Source organism: Camelina sativa, chromosome 11 (genome assembly GCF_000633955.1).
Source record: "Camelina sativa cultivar DH55 chromosome 11, Cs, whole genome shotgun sequence".
In the NCBI taxonomy this organism is placed as follows: domain Eukaryota; kingdom Viridiplantae; phylum Streptophyta; class Magnoliopsida; order Brassicales; family Brassicaceae; genus Camelina; species Camelina sativa.
In genome coordinates, this window is record NC_025695.1 from 16,295,599 (window position 1) to 16,313,558 (window position 17,960).

A 17,960-nucleotide genomic window follows, 5' to 3' on the forward strand; every position below is an offset into this window, starting at 1 on the left:
GCGGAAGTTGAGGACCTTCCATCTTAGGTTAGGAGGATGGAGCAGTTGTAGATGATTGGTGCGAGATTCTTCTCGAGAGGTATCGAGCCTAGAGAGGCGAATAGGTGGATATATGCAGTTGGAGCAGATATTTTGCTGCTTGGTGGTTAATCCAGTTGAATATTAGAAGTTGAGTGGGCATGTGTAACATTGCAATGTTATACTCGGACCACAGAAGGTACTTTGTGTCTAGAGATGTTTATAGTTGTTGAGGATTGTTGCTCCTGTTGGGATGGTGATTCTCCTGAGTACCGATAGCTCGAGGGGCTGTGGGCTTTGAGAGTGGCAGAGGGGATAATGTTCCCCTGAGGGGATGAGCAGTTCCCCTGATACCGAGATCTTGAGGATTGTAGTCCAAGAGTGAGACGATATAACTCGAAGACGCTGGTCTGAGAGTGAGATCGGTATGACTCGAAGGTTGAGACCTAAGAGTGGAAGAGTTGGGAGCAAACAATGTATAGAACGTGAGTATAAACATAACGACGGAATGTAGACCTCGAGAGTGATGGTGGTTTAATCTGGGATTTTAGGATTATGATTGGCCAGTGGGCCAGGGTTTTATGACCGGCGCGGTCAAGAATGTGTGGCTGATGTGCCAGGATTGGGTGGCCGGTGGTGCTGGAGTCCTGGGAAGGAGAGCTGCAACAGGTATGAGCCGGCAAGGGCATGGTTGTCAGGTACATAAGATTTATGAGAAGCCTTCATGGCAGGATAAACTAATCGTTGCGACGATGGTTGATGAAGTTCATTGGAGATGGATAGGGTTGCTAGATTCAAGGTTTTGGTAAGCTTGCTAGGGGAAACAAGTCAAGTAGGTTAGGTTGGCGGCCTGCAAAGCATTTGATACGGTGAATCAGAATATGCGAACGTATGGTACTTGTTTGTTTTATTACGCTCGTATTGATGATTTGCTGTGGAGAATTGCTAAGCGGGAAGCTGATATTGTAATAAGCTATTTTGTGGAAGTTTCCTTAAGAGACAAGTTACTAGAGGTTCTTGGATGGACAAGGGGTGTTGATATCCGGGTGGTGGTGAATTGATGTCAACATACTTGATTATTAGTCTAGTAGAGCTGAGGAAGAAAATAGGGGATTCTTACGTCTTATCACTTCACCGTGGGGAGCGTCGGTGTGGTTCGTCAAGTAGATGAACGAGATATGGGTTTAAGAGTTCGTGGCGATGCCGTTTGGGTTGACAAATGCGCCAGCAGCGTTTATGAGGTTGATAAACAGCGTGTTTCACGAGTTCCTGGAAGTGTCTATCATCATCTTCATCGACGACATCCTGGTTTATTCTAAGAGTCCTGAGGAACATGCAGTGCATTTGAGGGCAGTTCTGGAGAAGTTGCGGGAGCAGAAGTTGTTTGCCAAGTTGCGCAATTGCAGTTTCTGGCAGCGTGAGATGGGTTTTATGGGTCAAATAGTTTCTGCAGATGTGATTTCTGTAGATCCGGAGATGATTCAGGCTATCAGGGATTGGCCTAGACCGCAGAATGCCACAGAGATTAGGAGTTTCCTTGAGTTGGCAGGCTATTACAGGAGGTTTGTGCAGGGCTTTGCTAACAGAGCACATCCTATGATTAAGTTAATAGGGAAGGATGTTCCTTTTGTTTGGTCACAGGAATGCGAGACGGGCTTTGCAAGCCTGAAGAAGATGTTGACTACTGTTGGCTTTGCCGGAGCAGGGAGAACCCTATGTGGTTTATACAGATGCATCTAGAGTTGGTTTGGGGTGTGTTCTGATGCAGCATGGGAAGGTGATTGCCTACGCTTCGCAGCAGTTGCGGAAGCATGAATGCAACTATCCTACTCATGATTTGGAGATGGGTGCTGTAGTTTTTGCCCTGAAGGTTTGGAGATATTATCTTTATGGTGCAAAGGTACAAGTGTTTAAAGATCATAAGAGTCTGAAGTATATATTCACTCAGCCTGAGCTGAATTTGAGGCAGAGGCGGTAGATAGAGCTTGTGGCAGACTATGATTGGGAGATAGCCTATCATCCTGATAAGGCTAACTTGGTTGCAGATGCTCTGAGTCGGAAGAGGGTAGTTTCGGCTCAGGAGCAGGAGATGGAGTCTCTAGTAGGAGAGATCGGTGCGTTGAGTTTGTGTGTTGTGTCTCAGGAACCGTTGGGTTTGGAGGCGGTCGATAGAACAAATCTTCAGAGCAGAGTGCGGTTGGCTCAGGAGAAGGATTTGGGGCTGGTGAATGCCTCAAAGGATGTGGAGTCAGAGTATCAGGTTTTGACTAATGGTACTATTTTGGTGCATGGGCGGATTTGTGTACCTAAGGATGAGGAGTTGAGGCAGGAGATCATGAGAGAGGCTCATGCGAGCATGTTCTCTATTCATCCAGGAGCGACTAAGATGTACCGTGATCTCAAGAGGTACTATCAATGGGTCGGGATGAAAAAGGATGTAGCTAGTTGGGTCACGATGTGCGATGTGTGCCAGCTAGTGAAGGCTGACTATCAGGTTTTAGGAGGGTTATTGAAGAGTCTTCCCATTATGGAGTAGAAGTGGGATGNTGACAAATGCGCCAGCAGCGTTTATGAGGTTGATAAACAGCGTGTTTCACGAGTTCCTGGAANGTGATTACTATGGACTTCGTGGTAGGTTTGCCAGTGTCCAGGACGTTTGTACTATTTGGGTCATTGTGGACCGGTTGACTAAGTCGGCATATTTTCTGGCCATTAAGAAGACTAATGGAGCTACGGTCTTGGCTAAGAAGTATGTAAAGGAGATAGGCAGGATGCATGGGGTGCCAGCGAGCATTGTGTCTGATAGGGATTCTAAGTTCACTTCGGTGTTTTGGAGAGCGTTTTAGGCAGAGATGGGCACTAAGGTGCATATGAGTACAGCTTATCATCCCCAGACGGATGGACAGTCAGAGAGGACGATCCAGACGCTTGAGGATTTGTTGAGGATGTGANGAGGCGAGACCAGTGAGGGTTCTCGAGAGGAGGATTAAGGAACTTCGGAAGAAGAGATTCCTTTGATGTGAGTCCTTTGGGACTGTGATGGTGTTGAGGTAAAGTTTCTTGAAATAGAAGTTTCTAAAGGAGGAAAGATTCCAAAAGTGGAAAGTTCTAAAAAAAGGAAAGTTTTATGGGAGTTAGAATTGTGCATTTTTAGTGGTTGTGAGCCTTGGAAGGGCCTTCGTGGCGGACTTTTGAGTCATTGCGCCGTGTGTGGCGATCTTTTGAGTNTTAAGAAGACTAATGGAGCTACGGTCTTGGCTAAGAAGTATGTAAAGGAGATAGGCAGGATGCATGGGGTGCCAGCGAGCATTGTGTCTGATAGGGATTCTAAGTTCACTTCGGTGTTTTGGAGAGCGTTTTAGGCAGAGATGGGCACTAAGGTGCATATGAGTACAGCTTATCATCCCCAGACGGATGGACAGTCAGAGAGGACGATCCAGACGCTTGAGGATTTGTTGAGGATGTGAGTGTTGGATTGGGGAGGCCATTGGGCAGATCACTTGAGCTTGGTAGAGTTGCTTACAACAACAGTTATCAGGCAAGTATTAAGATGGCTCCTTATGAGGCTTTGTAGGGGAGGTCGTGTCGTACACCGTTATGCTGGACTCAGGTGGGGGAGAGGAGCATTTACGGGGCAGATTTTGTTCAGTAGACCTCAGAGAAGATTCATGTTCTGAAGCTGAACATGAAGGAGGCTCAGGACTGGCAGAGGAGTTATGCCGATAGGAGGAGGAGAGATCTTGAGTTTCAGGTAGGAGACAGAGTGTACCTCAAGATGGCCCTGTTGCGGGGACCGAACAGGTCATTGACTGAGACTAAGTTGAGTCCGAGGTATATGGGTCCGTTCAGAGTGATTGAGCGTGTTGGACCAGTGGCTTATAGACTGGAGTTACCTGAGGTTATGCGTGCATTCCATAAGGTTTTCCATGTTTCTATGTTGAGGATGTGTCTCCGTGAGGATGATCAGTTGTTAGCTAAGATTCCTGAGGATCTTCAGCCTAACATGACTTTGGAGGCGAGACCAGTGAGGGTTCTCGAGAGGAGGATTAAGGAACTTCGGAAGAAGAGATTCCTTTGATGTGAGTCCTTTGGGACTGTGATGGTGTTGAGGTAAAGTTTCTTGAAATAGAAGTTTCTAAAGGAGGAAAGATTCCAAAAGTGGAAAGTTCTAAAAAAAGGAAAGTTTTATGGGAGTTAGAATTGTGCATTTTTAGTGGTTGTGAGCCTTGGAAGGGCCTTCGTGGCGGACTTTTGAGTCATTGCGCCGTGTGTGGCGATCTTTTGAGTCATTGTGTGGCCTTTGTGGCGGGCTATTTAGCCATTGTGTGGCCTTTGTGGCGGGCTGTTTAGCCAATTGTGTGGCCTTTGTGGCGGGCTGTTTAGCCAATTGTATGGCCTTTGTGGCGGGATGTTTAGCCAGAATGCCTGTTCAGGCGGTCCTTTGAGATAGATGGTCTTTGTGACGGTCCTTCGGGGCAGATGATCTTTGTGACGGTCCTTCGGGACAGATGATCTTTGTGACAGTCCTGTTTAGGAAATTTGTTTGGTCTTTGTGACGGTCCTGTTTAGGACATTTGTTTGGTCTTTGTGACGGTCCTATTGAGGACATTTGTTTGGCCCTTGTGGCAGTGAGATGATCCATGTGAGGTCATGAGGTATTCCAGTGAGGGGATATGTGGTTGATAGGGCATTGAGATCTCTTACGCGAACCACAAGAAGGGAACTTGGATAGGGATAAGACTCAGACGTGTTCAGAATTGTTTGCTCACGACTCTTGGGGGACTTAGGTTCTCCTAGTACTGCCATATTCTGAGACTTTGTGGCTTGGGTATATGGTTGGTATATCGACTTCGTATGACGATCCGGGGGCGCGCTGTAGGGTGGCAACCCGAGAGACGAGTATTGGACTTCCTTATATATTATGGCATGCAGGCTTCGGCCTGATGAGGAGCCAATATTATGGCATGCAGGTTTCAGCATGATGAGGAGCCAATAAAATCTCAAGGTTTAGGCCTCCGAGTAAAGGAAAGTCCAAAAGTCGAGAGCAGATAATGCCTGGAGCGTGAGTCTATCGCCTAGAGGTGACTTTTCGTAGATCGGTCAGAAGAGTGCGGGCCGTGGAGACGGTTGCACGGTAGTCTTTGGCTGATGGTTGTTCGAGATTCGAGGACGAATCTATATTGGTGTGGGAGAATTGTAACACCCGTGAACCTAAAAAATTGTGCGTTTGGGTAAGGGTGTCGATCGACACCAAGGGGGTGTCGGTCGACACCAATGTTTTCTGGTTCGACTAGATTGATTTATTGATCGATTTGGTTCGGTTTGGTTTTGGGAAACCATTGAACCGGGTTACGTAAGCGGGTTTCGACGAAAAGAAGGGTTTTGTGAATTGTATTTGTCCCCGCTTTGTGGTTTTTGAGGAAAAAGGGGAGAAAACATTGTTCTTGAGCTTTTGAGAGAGATTGGTGAGATTCCTTGTTGTTTCTTGAGAGATCCAAGGCTAGAATCGTGTAGGAAGCTTGCTGGGAGTGTGGATTCGTTCATTGTTGGTCAGAAACTTCCTGCAAAGAGGTGAGTGCATGACCATGGCTAATCTAAGCCTTTGATTTCATTGTTCTTGCTTGTTTGTTGTTGTTTTGTGTGTTTTTCTTGCTGGGATTGGTTGCTCTAGGTTCTTATGGATGTATTTGGCTTGGGTTTTGAGTATTGGGCGATTTGGAGGAGTTTGGGAGCGAGATTCGACTTTTTGGCTTCGAGCGGATCGCGATTGCAGAGGGAGTGTCGATCGACACCAGAAAATTGGGCATCGGTCGACATTGTGGGGTAGTGTCGGTCGACACCTCCTTTCCAGCGAGACATGTTTGATTTCCTGGTTTGTATGTTTTGTTTGTTGTTTGTTTGAAACATTGGAATCACTGTTGCTTGTGTTTATAGCCCAGTAGATGGGAGGATTGCCTCACTGAGTGTTTATCAAATACTCATTCATCTCAATATGTGTTTGTGGTGCAGGTAAAGACAAAGTGTGATCGTGGAATCAAGGCGATGAAGAGGAGGATGTTCTAGGGACTCGATTGTATGTTGTCTGGCGTTGCTAGGTTGCTAGAGTTGAGTCTTTAGAAACATTCTTAGGTTGCCGGTTTCATGTTTCCTGATGTTTGATTATTAGATTGTTGTTATGGTTTAAGATTGGTTATTTATTTATTTTATATTGGTATTTGTTATTCCGTTGTTGGTTGTGATTGTGGTTAGGTGGCTAGTGGGTATGTGACCACTAGTTGTAGATTATTATTTATTATTTATTATTTATTTAAAAAAAACGGGTCGGGTCGTTTCAGGTGTCCACGTAAGCAGCCATTGACGGTATCTTAACACTGTTACGGCTGATGTATGTAATAACACCTTTTAACGAGTTGGGGCAGTGAATTTGAATTTTATTGAACTTAATGTATGGATTTGCACAATGTTAAACATGGTGTAGGAATCGAACATACCCCCTTAGCTGGGGTATGAAATTACCGATTTTCCAAAATAATAATAACATCGTGAGAAATTTGTTAATCCCAAAAAACTTAGTTACTGTGCATAAGAAACTTTGTTAACACTTCAAAGTCAACGATTGCGTAGTATGCCACTTGAACCTGTTTCGAGGCAAATTGAACACCTGTTAGGTCCTCTTTTCTCTTCTTCGCAGCTGGGACCTGCATCGAAGACAACAACTATTCAGTGGGGTATATATAAATAGTACTCTAGTTATGAAAGCCCAAAATTAAATTACCGGAAACTCTCCAGTTGAAGGGATCCTTCTTTTGCGTCTGCGGCCTGGGCCATTGGGATTCTCGGGTGCAAGGACTTCTGTTTCCTGAAGCTCAGTAGGCACTTCCTCGTCAGATTGGTTAGGAACAGGGTAGATGAACTTCTCGTATGAGTCAGCAAAAACAGGAACGTGTATTGTGATCCCACAAGCGAAGGAACGTTAACACCGTGTGTTCTTGTTGCATCCAACGCGTGACAACATGGTATTTTGAGTTTCTGAAAATGTTGGCAGGTGCAAATCTTATTTGCGAGATCGACATAGTACATCTTCTTGCCTGAACCAACTTGAAAAGTCTATTTTGAAACGCCCTTCACTGGCAACCCCACAGAATCCTTTTGATAGCGTAACATTAGCTTGTTAACATTTGGTGTTATCGGGTCTGGAAAATCATAGTCAGCATGACTATTTGTAGGAGTTGAATCTGGAGCACTACATATTCTGATAGTTTCATCCACACAGTTAACATCATTGTCTGGAAATAGTTCTCTCCTAAGCAGAGTGTTCATGTTGGGTTCAATATTATTCCTTCCTCCTTTCCTGCTCGCTCGCATGAATCCTGAACCTGGGGCATTAACCTCTTCACCAACATCTTTCGCTTTCTCCACAGCAGAGCCTTGCCTTCTTTTTTCCGGCAGAGAAAGAGTACCACAATGAGGTGTTACTCTCTCATTTGTCGCCAACCTAGGAGGGGCATATGCGTAGCCAGCGTCAGCATTTATATTCTCTTTCTCTGCAACAGAGAAGTCTCTCCTCATTCCTGTCGCACCGTCAGTAGCAGTTTCAGTCTCAAGAGAAAGCAATAGGTTTAGATGCACAACAGTTTTCATAACACTTACGAAATTATTCAAACTCATATTGTTTGTTATGATGACCGGTGGTCTTGTGTTAACCGAGAACAGAGACAGCTGGGATGGAAGCCAATAGCTTAATTTTGGCTTAATGTTTAAACCACCAAGCTCAAACTCGGCACGCACATTAGATATGAGTTGCTCATAACCCATATCAGCAGACATAGAAATTTAACATTTCTCTGTTAAGCATGACATCGATTACAGGAGCTGTACCGTCACTACTTTGCACTTGTCCACTTGTAAATGGAATAGGATCAGTGATCGGTCCTCTTGATTGATCTAAACTTGAGATCCCGTGCTCACCCCTGGCTTCATTACTTTGCGTTGTAACTCCATCCCCAGCAGAAGTCTGTGGCGGAGAAAATTTTAAGGCGTCTTCTTCTTCTTCAACTTCCTTGGTATAAGGTTGATATGTGGTGTTTTTCTTTGGATTCTCTTCGGGAGATTGTGAAGTTCCACATTGAACTTGAACTTTGTTTGGTTGTTCTACAACTTTTTTGAAACTAGTTTGATCTATCGGTTCATTTGACGAAGTAAAATGACTTGATGGTGTATCAAACCTTTCATGTTCAACTCGTATTTCGGGTGACAGTGGGGATGGTCCCTGAAACTCCTCTTTATTGAAAAAACTAGAAGTAGCACAGTAGTCTTTCTCCACCGAGCCAAAGCAAGCCGCCATATCAGGAATTCTACCATCGGTTCCAAAGAAAGTAAAAGAGGTTTCTTTACCACCATCTGGATTTCTAGTGTCAAAGTGGAGATTTGAAGGACCAGCCTCCTCACTCAAACCAGTTTTTCCACCATCTGGATTTTTGGCAGCAGAGAAGAAAGATGTTTGATCATGTTGTTCAGTTCTCTTTTCAAGATCAGGCCTGAAATTAGTGTCACAGTGGAGATTTGAAGGACCAGCCTCCTCACTCAAGCCAGCTTTACCAGGTTTCTTCATTTTTTTCAAGAAAGCTGCATGTTCCCACTGCTCACGGACCTCTCTACGAGACCCTTCTAAAATCTCACAATCAGAAAAGTCACTGTCAGTATCAGAACCTAAACCAAATCGAATTCCAGGCTGGTTGCATTTTGTAAATCTAAAACTAGCATATTTTTCTTGAAAGAATTGGCAATCATCATTATCCACTTCCGCAGATGTTTGCAAGTTACCCGCAGGAGGGTTACCACTTGAACTACTCCCAGCTTTATGAACATTTTCTGTTTCATCCACCTCCTCATCATCATCATCATCATCATCGTAAATATTAATCACTCTCTGCAAAATAGACTTATTCCCAGTTCTTGAAGTGCCAGAAGCATTGCTTTTAGATGAATCGGGAAAATCAAAAATGATAACCTCATCATCATCAACAACAATAAACTCCTCCCTAATCCCATTTGCCCTGCATCTTTTAGTTGGCATTCTATTCCAAGAACGTGATCTAATCTGACGATTCTCTCCCATTCCTTTCTTATGCTGCTGCTGTACATACGTGGAACGCATGAACTAGTACCAAAAGGGTTTCAAAACATCAGCNTCATCATTATCCACTTCCGCAGATGTTTGCAAGTTACCCGCAGGAGGGTTACCACTTGAACTACTCCCAGCTTTATGAACATTTTCTGTTTCATCCACCTCCTCATCATCATCATCATCATCATCGTAAATATTAATCACTCTCTGCAAAATAGACTTATTCCCAGTTCTTGAAGTGCCAGAAGCATTGCTTTTAGATGACTCGGGAAAATCAAAAATGATAACCTCATCATCATCAACAACAATAAACTCCTCCCTAATCCCATTTGCCCTGCATCTTTTAGTTGGCATTCTATTCCAAGAACGTGATCTAATCTGACGATTCTCTCCCATTCCTTTCTTATGCTGCTGCTGTACATACGTGGAACGCATGAACTAGTACCAAAAGGGTTTCAAAACATCAGCTCTGAAGAGTATTCGTAGTTGCAGTTGCAAGTATCCATATAGCTAAAACCACCTATAAGCAGAGAAGATGCACAACACTCTTCATCAAAATACTTAAATTAGGTAACATAAAACTCAAAACAAAAGTGGAACTCTCATAAAACTAATCACTACATATACTCAAAGAAACCTAGAAACGATCATATATAAAAATATACCAAATCGGAAACTTCAATTAAAAAAAAAAACTAATCGTNCCTTGGTATAAGGTTGATATGTGGTGTTTTTCTTTGGATTCTCTTCGGGAGATTGTGAAGTTCCACATTGAACTTGAACTTTGTTTGGTTGTTCTTNAACTGAGCAAAGATTTTGAAGACAATTGAACTAACCTTTTCGACTATATGCAATGACGGAGCCTTGTTGCTATAAAACTGAACCCTAATTTTTGGGTCTGAGAAAGGGAAAAAAAAACACGAACTCGAATAAAAAAACGAAGTTTCGAAGAAAAGAAGGAGATGAGAGATCGATGGAGAGACGACGACTCGTGCCCTGCACTCAGGNTTTCATGTTCAACTCGTATTTCGGGTGACAGTGGGGATGGTCCCTGAAACTCCTCTTTATTGAAAAAACTAGAAGTAGCACAGTAGTCTTTCTCCACCGAGCCAAAGCAAGCCGCCATATCAGGAATTCTACCATCGGTTCCAAAGAAAGTAAAAGAGGTTTCTTTACCACCATCTGGATTTCTAGTGTCAAAGTGGAGATTTGAAGGACCAGCCTCCTCACTCAAACCAGTTTTTCCACCATCTGGATTTTTGGCAGCAGAGAAGAAAGATGTTTGATCATGTTGTTCAGTTCTCTTTTCAAGATCAGGCCTGAAATTAGTGTCACAGTGGAGATTTGAAGGACCAGCCTCCTCACTCAAGCCAGCTTTACCAGGTTTCTTCATTTTTTTCAAGAAAGCTGCATGTTCCCACTGCTCACGGACCTCTCTACGAGACCCTTCTAAAATCTCACAATCAGAAAAGTCACTGTCAGTATCAGAACCTAAACCAAATCGAATTCCAGGCTGGTTGCATTTTGTAAATCTAAAACTAGCATATTTTTCTTGAAAGAATTGGCAATCATCATTATCCACTTCCGCAGATGTTTGCAAGTTACCCGCAGGAGGGTTACCACTTGAACTACTCCCAGCTTTATGAACATTTTCTGTTTCATCCACCTCCTCATCATCATCATCATCATCATCGTAAATATTAATCACTCTCTGCAAAATAGACTTATTCCCAGTTCTTGAAGTGCCAGAAGCATTGCTTTTAGATGACTCGGGAAAATCAAAAATGATAACCTCATCATCATCAACAACAATAAACTCCTCCCTAATCCCATTTGCCCTGCATCTTTTAGTTGGCATTCTATTCCAAGAACGTGATCTAATCTGACGATTCTCTCCCATTCCTTTCTTATGCTGCTGCTGTACATACGTGGAACGCATGAACTAGTACCAAAAGGGTTTCAAAACATCAGCTCTGAAGAGTATTCGTAGTTGCAGTTGCAAGTATCCATATAGCTAAAACCACCTATAAGCAGAGAAGATGCACAACACTCTTCATCAAAATACTTAAATTAGGTAACATAAAACTCAAAACAAAAGTGGAACTCTCATAAAACTAATCACTACATATACTCAAAGAAACCTAGAAACGATCATATATAAAAATATACCAAATCGGAAACTTCAATTAAAAAAAAAAACTAATCGTGCTTGCTAGGTTTGGTTTTAGCATCGATCAATTCGAAATTTTGAACACGACCCACGAATTCAAGAATCGAACTGAGCAAAGATTTTGAAGACAATTGAACTAACCTTTTCGACTATATGCAATGACGGAGCCTTGTTGCTATAAAACTGAACCCTAATTTTTGGGTCTGAGAAAGGGAAAAAAAAACACGAACTCGAATAAAAAAACGAAGTTTCGAAGAAAAGAAGGAGATGAGAGATCGATGGAGAGACGACGACTCGTGCCCTGCACTCAGGGGAGAGACGTGGCCTAAACGAATCAATCAGATAAAATGGGTTTTGTTCGTTGATTGGTCTGTCTTTTGGATTGAGAGTGACACTCATGTCATTCCAAACATATCTCTCTTCATATATTTTCTTTGTGACTTTTTTTTTTCTTCAGAGTTAATCAGAATTATATTTAGGTTTTGGAACTTTTTTAAATAGAAATTATTTAAAAAAAAGAAAATTTTGTAAATCATGGTGAAATGCCGTCAAAAAATAAAATGTGAAATCTGAATTTAAATTTACCCAAAAACCTCGCTAACAAATTATTGATTATGATATTTTGCCTTCTCATCACTTTTTTTACTTTTTTTTTGTTATATTTATCAATAAAGTCGTAACTTCAATTTTGATAACCCAAAAAAAAAATTAATAATAAAACTATAATGCAAGAGACATGTTGATTATTTTTTTTGCATATTCGGAATACTATTGTTGAAATGTAATATATATGGTATCTCACAATTTTGTATTGACTTATAAAAAAGTAGAAAACTGCCAGCTAAAACTTGTCTACATGGGTGGGAGCTGATTTGGGTCAAGGTACTTTTTAATTCAATTTCGCCGAAGAGACAGATCTGTAAGGGGTCTTATAGAATGGTCCTTACCATTTTGATAGTTGGATGATCTCCTTGGTGAAATGGGAGCCTATCATATCTTCAACCTATCCTTCCGCCATCAATTTCTAGGTGAGAGTTGCTGGTATTCCGATGCATTTATGGGAGATTGCTACATTGGAGGCTATTGATAAGAAGATTGGTATCATTCGAGACATTGATGAAGAGATTGGTAGTGTCTGTGTTACCATTAATGGTTTCAACCCTCTCCTCTTCAAGATGGTTATGCCATTTGAATCGGGTGATGAAGTGATTGTGACTCTAGAGTATGAGAAGCTAACGGGTTTTTGTGATAATTGTTATCGACTCACTCATGACGAGAGGAGTTGTCCAGAGCTCCACAAGGTTGTTGGGGGTCAAGGTTTTGAGAATTAAGCGGATAAACGAAGAGCTCAACGACATCAAGGGGTAGCGAAACAAGGTGTGTATCATAATGATGGTGGCTGGGAGAAGCCTAGGAAGTCTGTTAAGAGAGCTTTGGATTTTCATCCTCATGAGGTTACATCTGGGGTGGGTAGCTCTGGTTCTTATCAGCAGTACCGACACCATGGTGCAGTCTGGGAACAAAAACGTTCCTAGTGCAGTTGCGATGGGTATGGGAGGTAAGCATGGGTTTCAGATGGGTCCAGGAGAGTACATGGGGCAGACTAATCCGCTTCCCCTTAACCGAAAGGGGACATGGATTGCGTGGCTGAAACCGTTATACAGGGCTAAATCTGGTCACACGGATAAGCAGCTGCATGAGGTATGTGGTGATGATTCAGCTGTTACTGACCAGGGTATTTCTCAACGGGATACAGCGATGGAGAGTTCTCCTACAAACGGAACTGGCAAGGATGTGGTAGTTTTGGATTTTGATGAAGCCAATGATGATCTTCTAGAGGAGGGTGAAACTCCAGATGGTAACCTTCACGAGGAGGGTGAGGTTGCGGCTGGGCAGGTGAATGCAGTTTTGGTTGGTCAGGGATCGGACAGTAATGCTGACACTGAGGAAAAACTGCAAGGTATTCCTTCATCCTCCTCTTCGACTGATTTGGCTGTGAATGTTTAAGTTCTGCCTTGCAAGAGGTTACTTTAGGTCGAAAGACAAATGAGGTCTTACGGAGGTCTACTTTTCAGACTAAGAAAGCAGTCAAAAAACCGGTTGTGTATTTATCATCTCCTCGCAAACGTCTGATAGCTAAAGTTTTATCTAAACCTGCAGGTGAAGGTCACAAACAGAAAGGGTCAGGGAAACAAGGGAACAAGGTCATGGATGGCAATCCTGCTGGTGGTGGTCGACCAGTTAAGAAGGGGATGGTGGCTCTCCCGAAACCACCGGCACAAACGTGATAATCATGAGTTGGAACTGTTAGGGCATTGGGGCAGACCTGACAGAGAGCTATTTGGGAGATTTGTGGAGGAAGCATCGTCCAAATATTTTATTTTTATCAGAAACAAAAAAAGTGTTTTTCTTATTTACAAAAATTTCAGAATAAATTTAGTTATGAAAAATTGTATTCGGTTGATCCTTGCGGATCCCGGGGTGGTTTGGCAGTTTTTTATATGGATAAAATAAAACTTTCTATTTTATATGAGAGCAATCGTTTAATTGATGCCCAAACCTATTTTGGACAACAATTGGTTTTCTTATCATTTGTTTATGGGGATCTCATTCCTCAACATAGACATAAGGTTTGGGATAAGTTAATTGATATTGGTTCATACCGTATTGATCCATGGTTTATGATCGGTGATTTTAATGAACTCATAGGCAATCATGAGAAATCAGGAGGGGCTTTGAGATCAGCCTCTTCCTTTGTACCCTTTTTTTCTATGATCCGACATTGTGGTATGTTAGAATTTCCTTGTTATGGGGAGCAACTTTCGTAGCGGGGCAATAGACGGAATAATCAGGTTGTCCGGTGTTGACTAGATCGGGCATTTGGGAATGAGGATTGGCACTGTTTTTTTCCACATTCAAAGGTTGATTATTTAGAGATGATTGGTTCTGACCATTGTCCTATTTTGGCAACTTGTTTTAAAACGAATTTGAGAAGGCATCGACAGTTTCGTTTTGATAAGCGCTGGCTAGGGAAAGATGGGTTGTCTGGAGCAATAGAGTCTGGTTGGAATCGTACTAAGAACTTTAGAGTCCCGGTTTTTGTGGATAAATTAAAAAACTGTCGACATTCGATTTCTTGGTGGAGGAAGAATAATGTTGTTACTGGGCCTACGGTTATTTCCTCTCTGAAGGCGGCCTTGTAGGAGGCAAAGATGGATGACTCGATTTCGCAGGAGGAAATCTGTAGTATTGAAAGGAAACTAAAGGAGGCTTATAGGGATGAGGAAGTTTATTGGCAGCAGAAAAGTAGGAAGTTTTGGTTACGGGTGGGCGACAAAAATACGAAATTCTTTTGCGCGTCTACAAAACAACGAAGGGTAAGGAATAGGATAACTGGACTGTATGGGCCTGATGATACCTGGTCTGAGTCTGACTCAGGTTTGGAGGATATTGCATCAAATTATTTTGCGGATCTTTTTAAGCGGTCGGATGTGAGGGGTGTCTCACAGATGCTTCAGGAAGTCCCTCAGTTAATCTCAGATAGTATGAATAGGGCTCTAATCAGGGAGATCACGGAATCAGAGATTCGCAAAGCTTTGTTTGTTATGCATCCAGAGAAGACTCCTGGACCAGATGGGATGACGGCATTGTTTTTCCAACGGTTCTGGTCCTCTCTTAAAGGAGATTTGGTGGCTCTGATGAAAGAATTTTTTCGTACAAACCGATTTGATCCTCGGTTGAACGAAACGAATATTTGCCTCATTCCTAAAACGTAAAGGCCCGAACGGATGACGGAATTTAGGGCCATTAGCCTTTGTAATGTGTGTTATAAGATCATCTCTAAAGTTTTGTGTTTCCGGCTTAAGCAGTTTCTCCCATATCTTGTTTCAGAAACCCAATCGGCGTTTGTTTCTAGTCGTTTAATTACAAACAATATTCTGGTTGCTCAAGAAATGTTTCATGGCTTAAACACCAATCCACGGTGTAAATCGGAGTTTTTGGCTTTCAAGACAGATATGAGCAAGGCTTATGATCGTGTTGAGTGGGATTTTTTGGAAGCGGTAATGATCAAGCTGGGTTTCAATAGAAAATGGATTTCCTGGATTATGTGGTGTGTATCCTCCGTCTCGTATCAGGTTCTTATAAATGGTCACATCGAGGGTTACGTCAGGGGGATCCTTTATCTCCTTATTTGTTTATTTTATGCACAGAGGTTTTGATTGGCAATATCAAAAAGGCGGAACGCGAACAGAGGATCACGGGTATCAAGCTCGCTCGGGATTGCCCCACCAGCTCACATTTGTTGTTTGCTGATGATAGTTTGTTCTTCTATAAGGCAGAGGCAGTTGAATGTACTGCGGTTATGGGAATTATAAGTGATTACGGGAAAGCATCGGGACAGGAGGTTAACTTGGAGAAGTCATCCATCATGTTTGGTAAAAAAGTCCCCCCAGAATTAAGGGCTCATTTACAATCTGTAATGGGTATTTCCAAGGAAGGTGGTATGGGTTCGTATTTGGGTATTCCTGAAAATCTTCAGGGTTCGAGAACTAAGGTTTTTAGTTATGTTAATGAGCGTTTGGATGATCGTGTGAATGGTTGGTCTGCAAAGTATTTATCGAAAGGTGGAAAGGAAGTTATGATTAAATCGGTAGCTTTCGCTCTTCCCACCCATGTTATGTCTTGCTACAAATTGCCTATGGACCTAACATCTAAATTAACGAGTGCCATCTCAAAATTTTTGTGGAAGTCTAATGATAAGGAACGAGGCTTGCATTGGGTCGCTTGGGACAAGTTATGTATGGATAAATGTGACGGTGGATTGGGTTTCCGTGCTCTGGAAAAATTCAATGACGCAATGTTGGCTAAACAGTACTAGAGGTTAATTCATTATCCAACGTCTCTGATGGCTTGGGTCTTGCGTGGTAGATATTTTTGGAATAAACACCCTCTACAGGCTAAGAAGCCTTATTCTCCTTCGTTTGCTTGGCGGAGTATTTTATCGACTAAAGGTTTGGTGGAACATGGATCATGTTGGGCGATAGGTTCGGGATGTGACGTCTCGGTTTGGCGAGATCTGTGGATCCCAGACAGTCAGCCGAGACCTGCAAATGGCCGAGGAAGGTTTTTACATCCAAATCTAATGGTCAATCATTTGGTTAATCCATCTACGAAGGAGTGGCACTTGCCAATCCTGGAAGAGTTCATGGATCCGGCGGATATCCAAATCATACTATCAATGGAAATTAGTAAATCTTTTAAACCAGATAAATTGATTTGGCATTATTCTAGATCAGGGAGATACTCGGTCCAATCTGGATATCGGCTCGCACGTGATTTAATTAAAGATGTTGTGTACGGACCGACGTGCACGCTCTTAAGGCTCAGGCTTGGAAACTTGAGGTTCCCCCAAAGATTCAGCACCTTTTCTGGCAAATCGCCTCTGGTTCCCTCCCTGTGATGGAACGTCTGGCTCATTGGGGAGTCCGGTGTGATACTCTTTGTCAAAGATGTGGTTTGGAAGTGGAGACTATCAATCATGCACTTTTTGAGTGCCTCCATTCGCGTCAGATTTGGGATTTGTCCCCGCTGGACTCTTGTAGTGATGGATTTCCCTATGGCTCTATTTTCTCGAATTTAGACTTTTTGTATTGGCGGGCGCCGCATGCTTCAGATTTAAGGTTGAGCTTACCGTGGCTTGTCTGGTCAATCTGGAAAGATAGGAATAAAAAAGTTTTTCAGGGTTGTGAGGCAGAGCTAGTTGAGGTTATTACTCAGGCGGCTTCTGAAATGCTGTTATGGGAGGAGGCGAAGTCTTTCAATGCGGCTCCTCTGGATCCTTTACTTTTGGAGTCTTGGGATCCTGTTTCCCGGTGTCAGGTTGATGGATCTTCGAAGGCTTCAGATCCTTTGGAAGGATTAGGCTGGTGGCTTTGTAATAGTGAGGATACAACGTTGTTACTAGGAGAACGAAGTCAGCGACACGGTCCTTCACCCTTACACTCGGAGCTGCAGGCGTTGATATGGGCGATGGAATCCATATTGGAGTCTGGTGTTGACTGTCAGACTTTCGAGTCAGATTATGCTGAATTAGTGGCGATGGTGCAATGTCCTGATGAATGACCAGCTTTATCCAATTTATTGGATGCGTTCAGTTTGCTTCGTTCATCCTTACCTTCCTTCAAGCTCTCGAGGATTTCGCGCACGACCAATGTTCGGGCTGATTGTCTTGTCCGCTCTTCAAGATCTTTAATTTATGCAATTTCTTTTGTAAACTCTTATCCTCCGGTTTGGGCTACCAACCTTGGAGTTATTTTATAATTTAATGTTTGGTTGACCAAAAAAAAAAAAACTTGTCTACATGAGGTAATAAAAATTCCGAAATTTGTCATAAATACCACTAAAATAGGTTTTTGTTCCAAAAATACCACAATTTAGTTTTTTTTCCCAAAAATACCACTAAAATATACTTTTTCCCAAAAATAACACATAATTGAACTAAAGTTCTAATACTAAAAACTAATTTCTAAATTCTAAATACTAAACCCTACCTCTAAAAAACTATACCCTAAAACTAAATGTGTCAATGCAAACCTAAAAAAAAAAGTTCTATAATCTTCAAAATATTTTTTTTATGTTTGTGGT

The 17,960-nt window shown here is 42.4% G+C and overlaps 1 protein-coding gene across 2 annotated transcripts; it reads right to left on the reverse strand.

Annotated features, from left to right (window-relative positions):
• Positions 6,350–11,664, reverse strand: LOC104723575. Of its 2 annotated transcripts, XM_010441955.2 has the most exons (4): positions 11,457–11,664; positions 10,160–11,169; positions 6,794–8,250; positions 6,350–6,716 (listed from the first exon to the last, which is right to left on the reverse strand). In XM_010441955.2, the coding sequence occupies exons 2-3, from the start codon at positions 11,082–11,084 to the stop codon at positions 7,835–7,837; spliced, it is 1,341 nt and encodes a 446-aa protein (XP_010440257.1). In that variant the 5' UTR covers positions 11,085–11,169; positions 11,457–11,664; the 3' UTR covers positions 6,350–6,716; positions 6,794–7,834. The 2 variants fall into 2 exon arrangements, with proteins under 2 accessions (XP_010440257.1, XP_019087061.1); XM_019231516.1 differs by lacking the exons at positions 10,160–11,169; positions 11,457–11,664 and having other exon boundaries at positions 6,794–7,589; positions 7,669–9,201.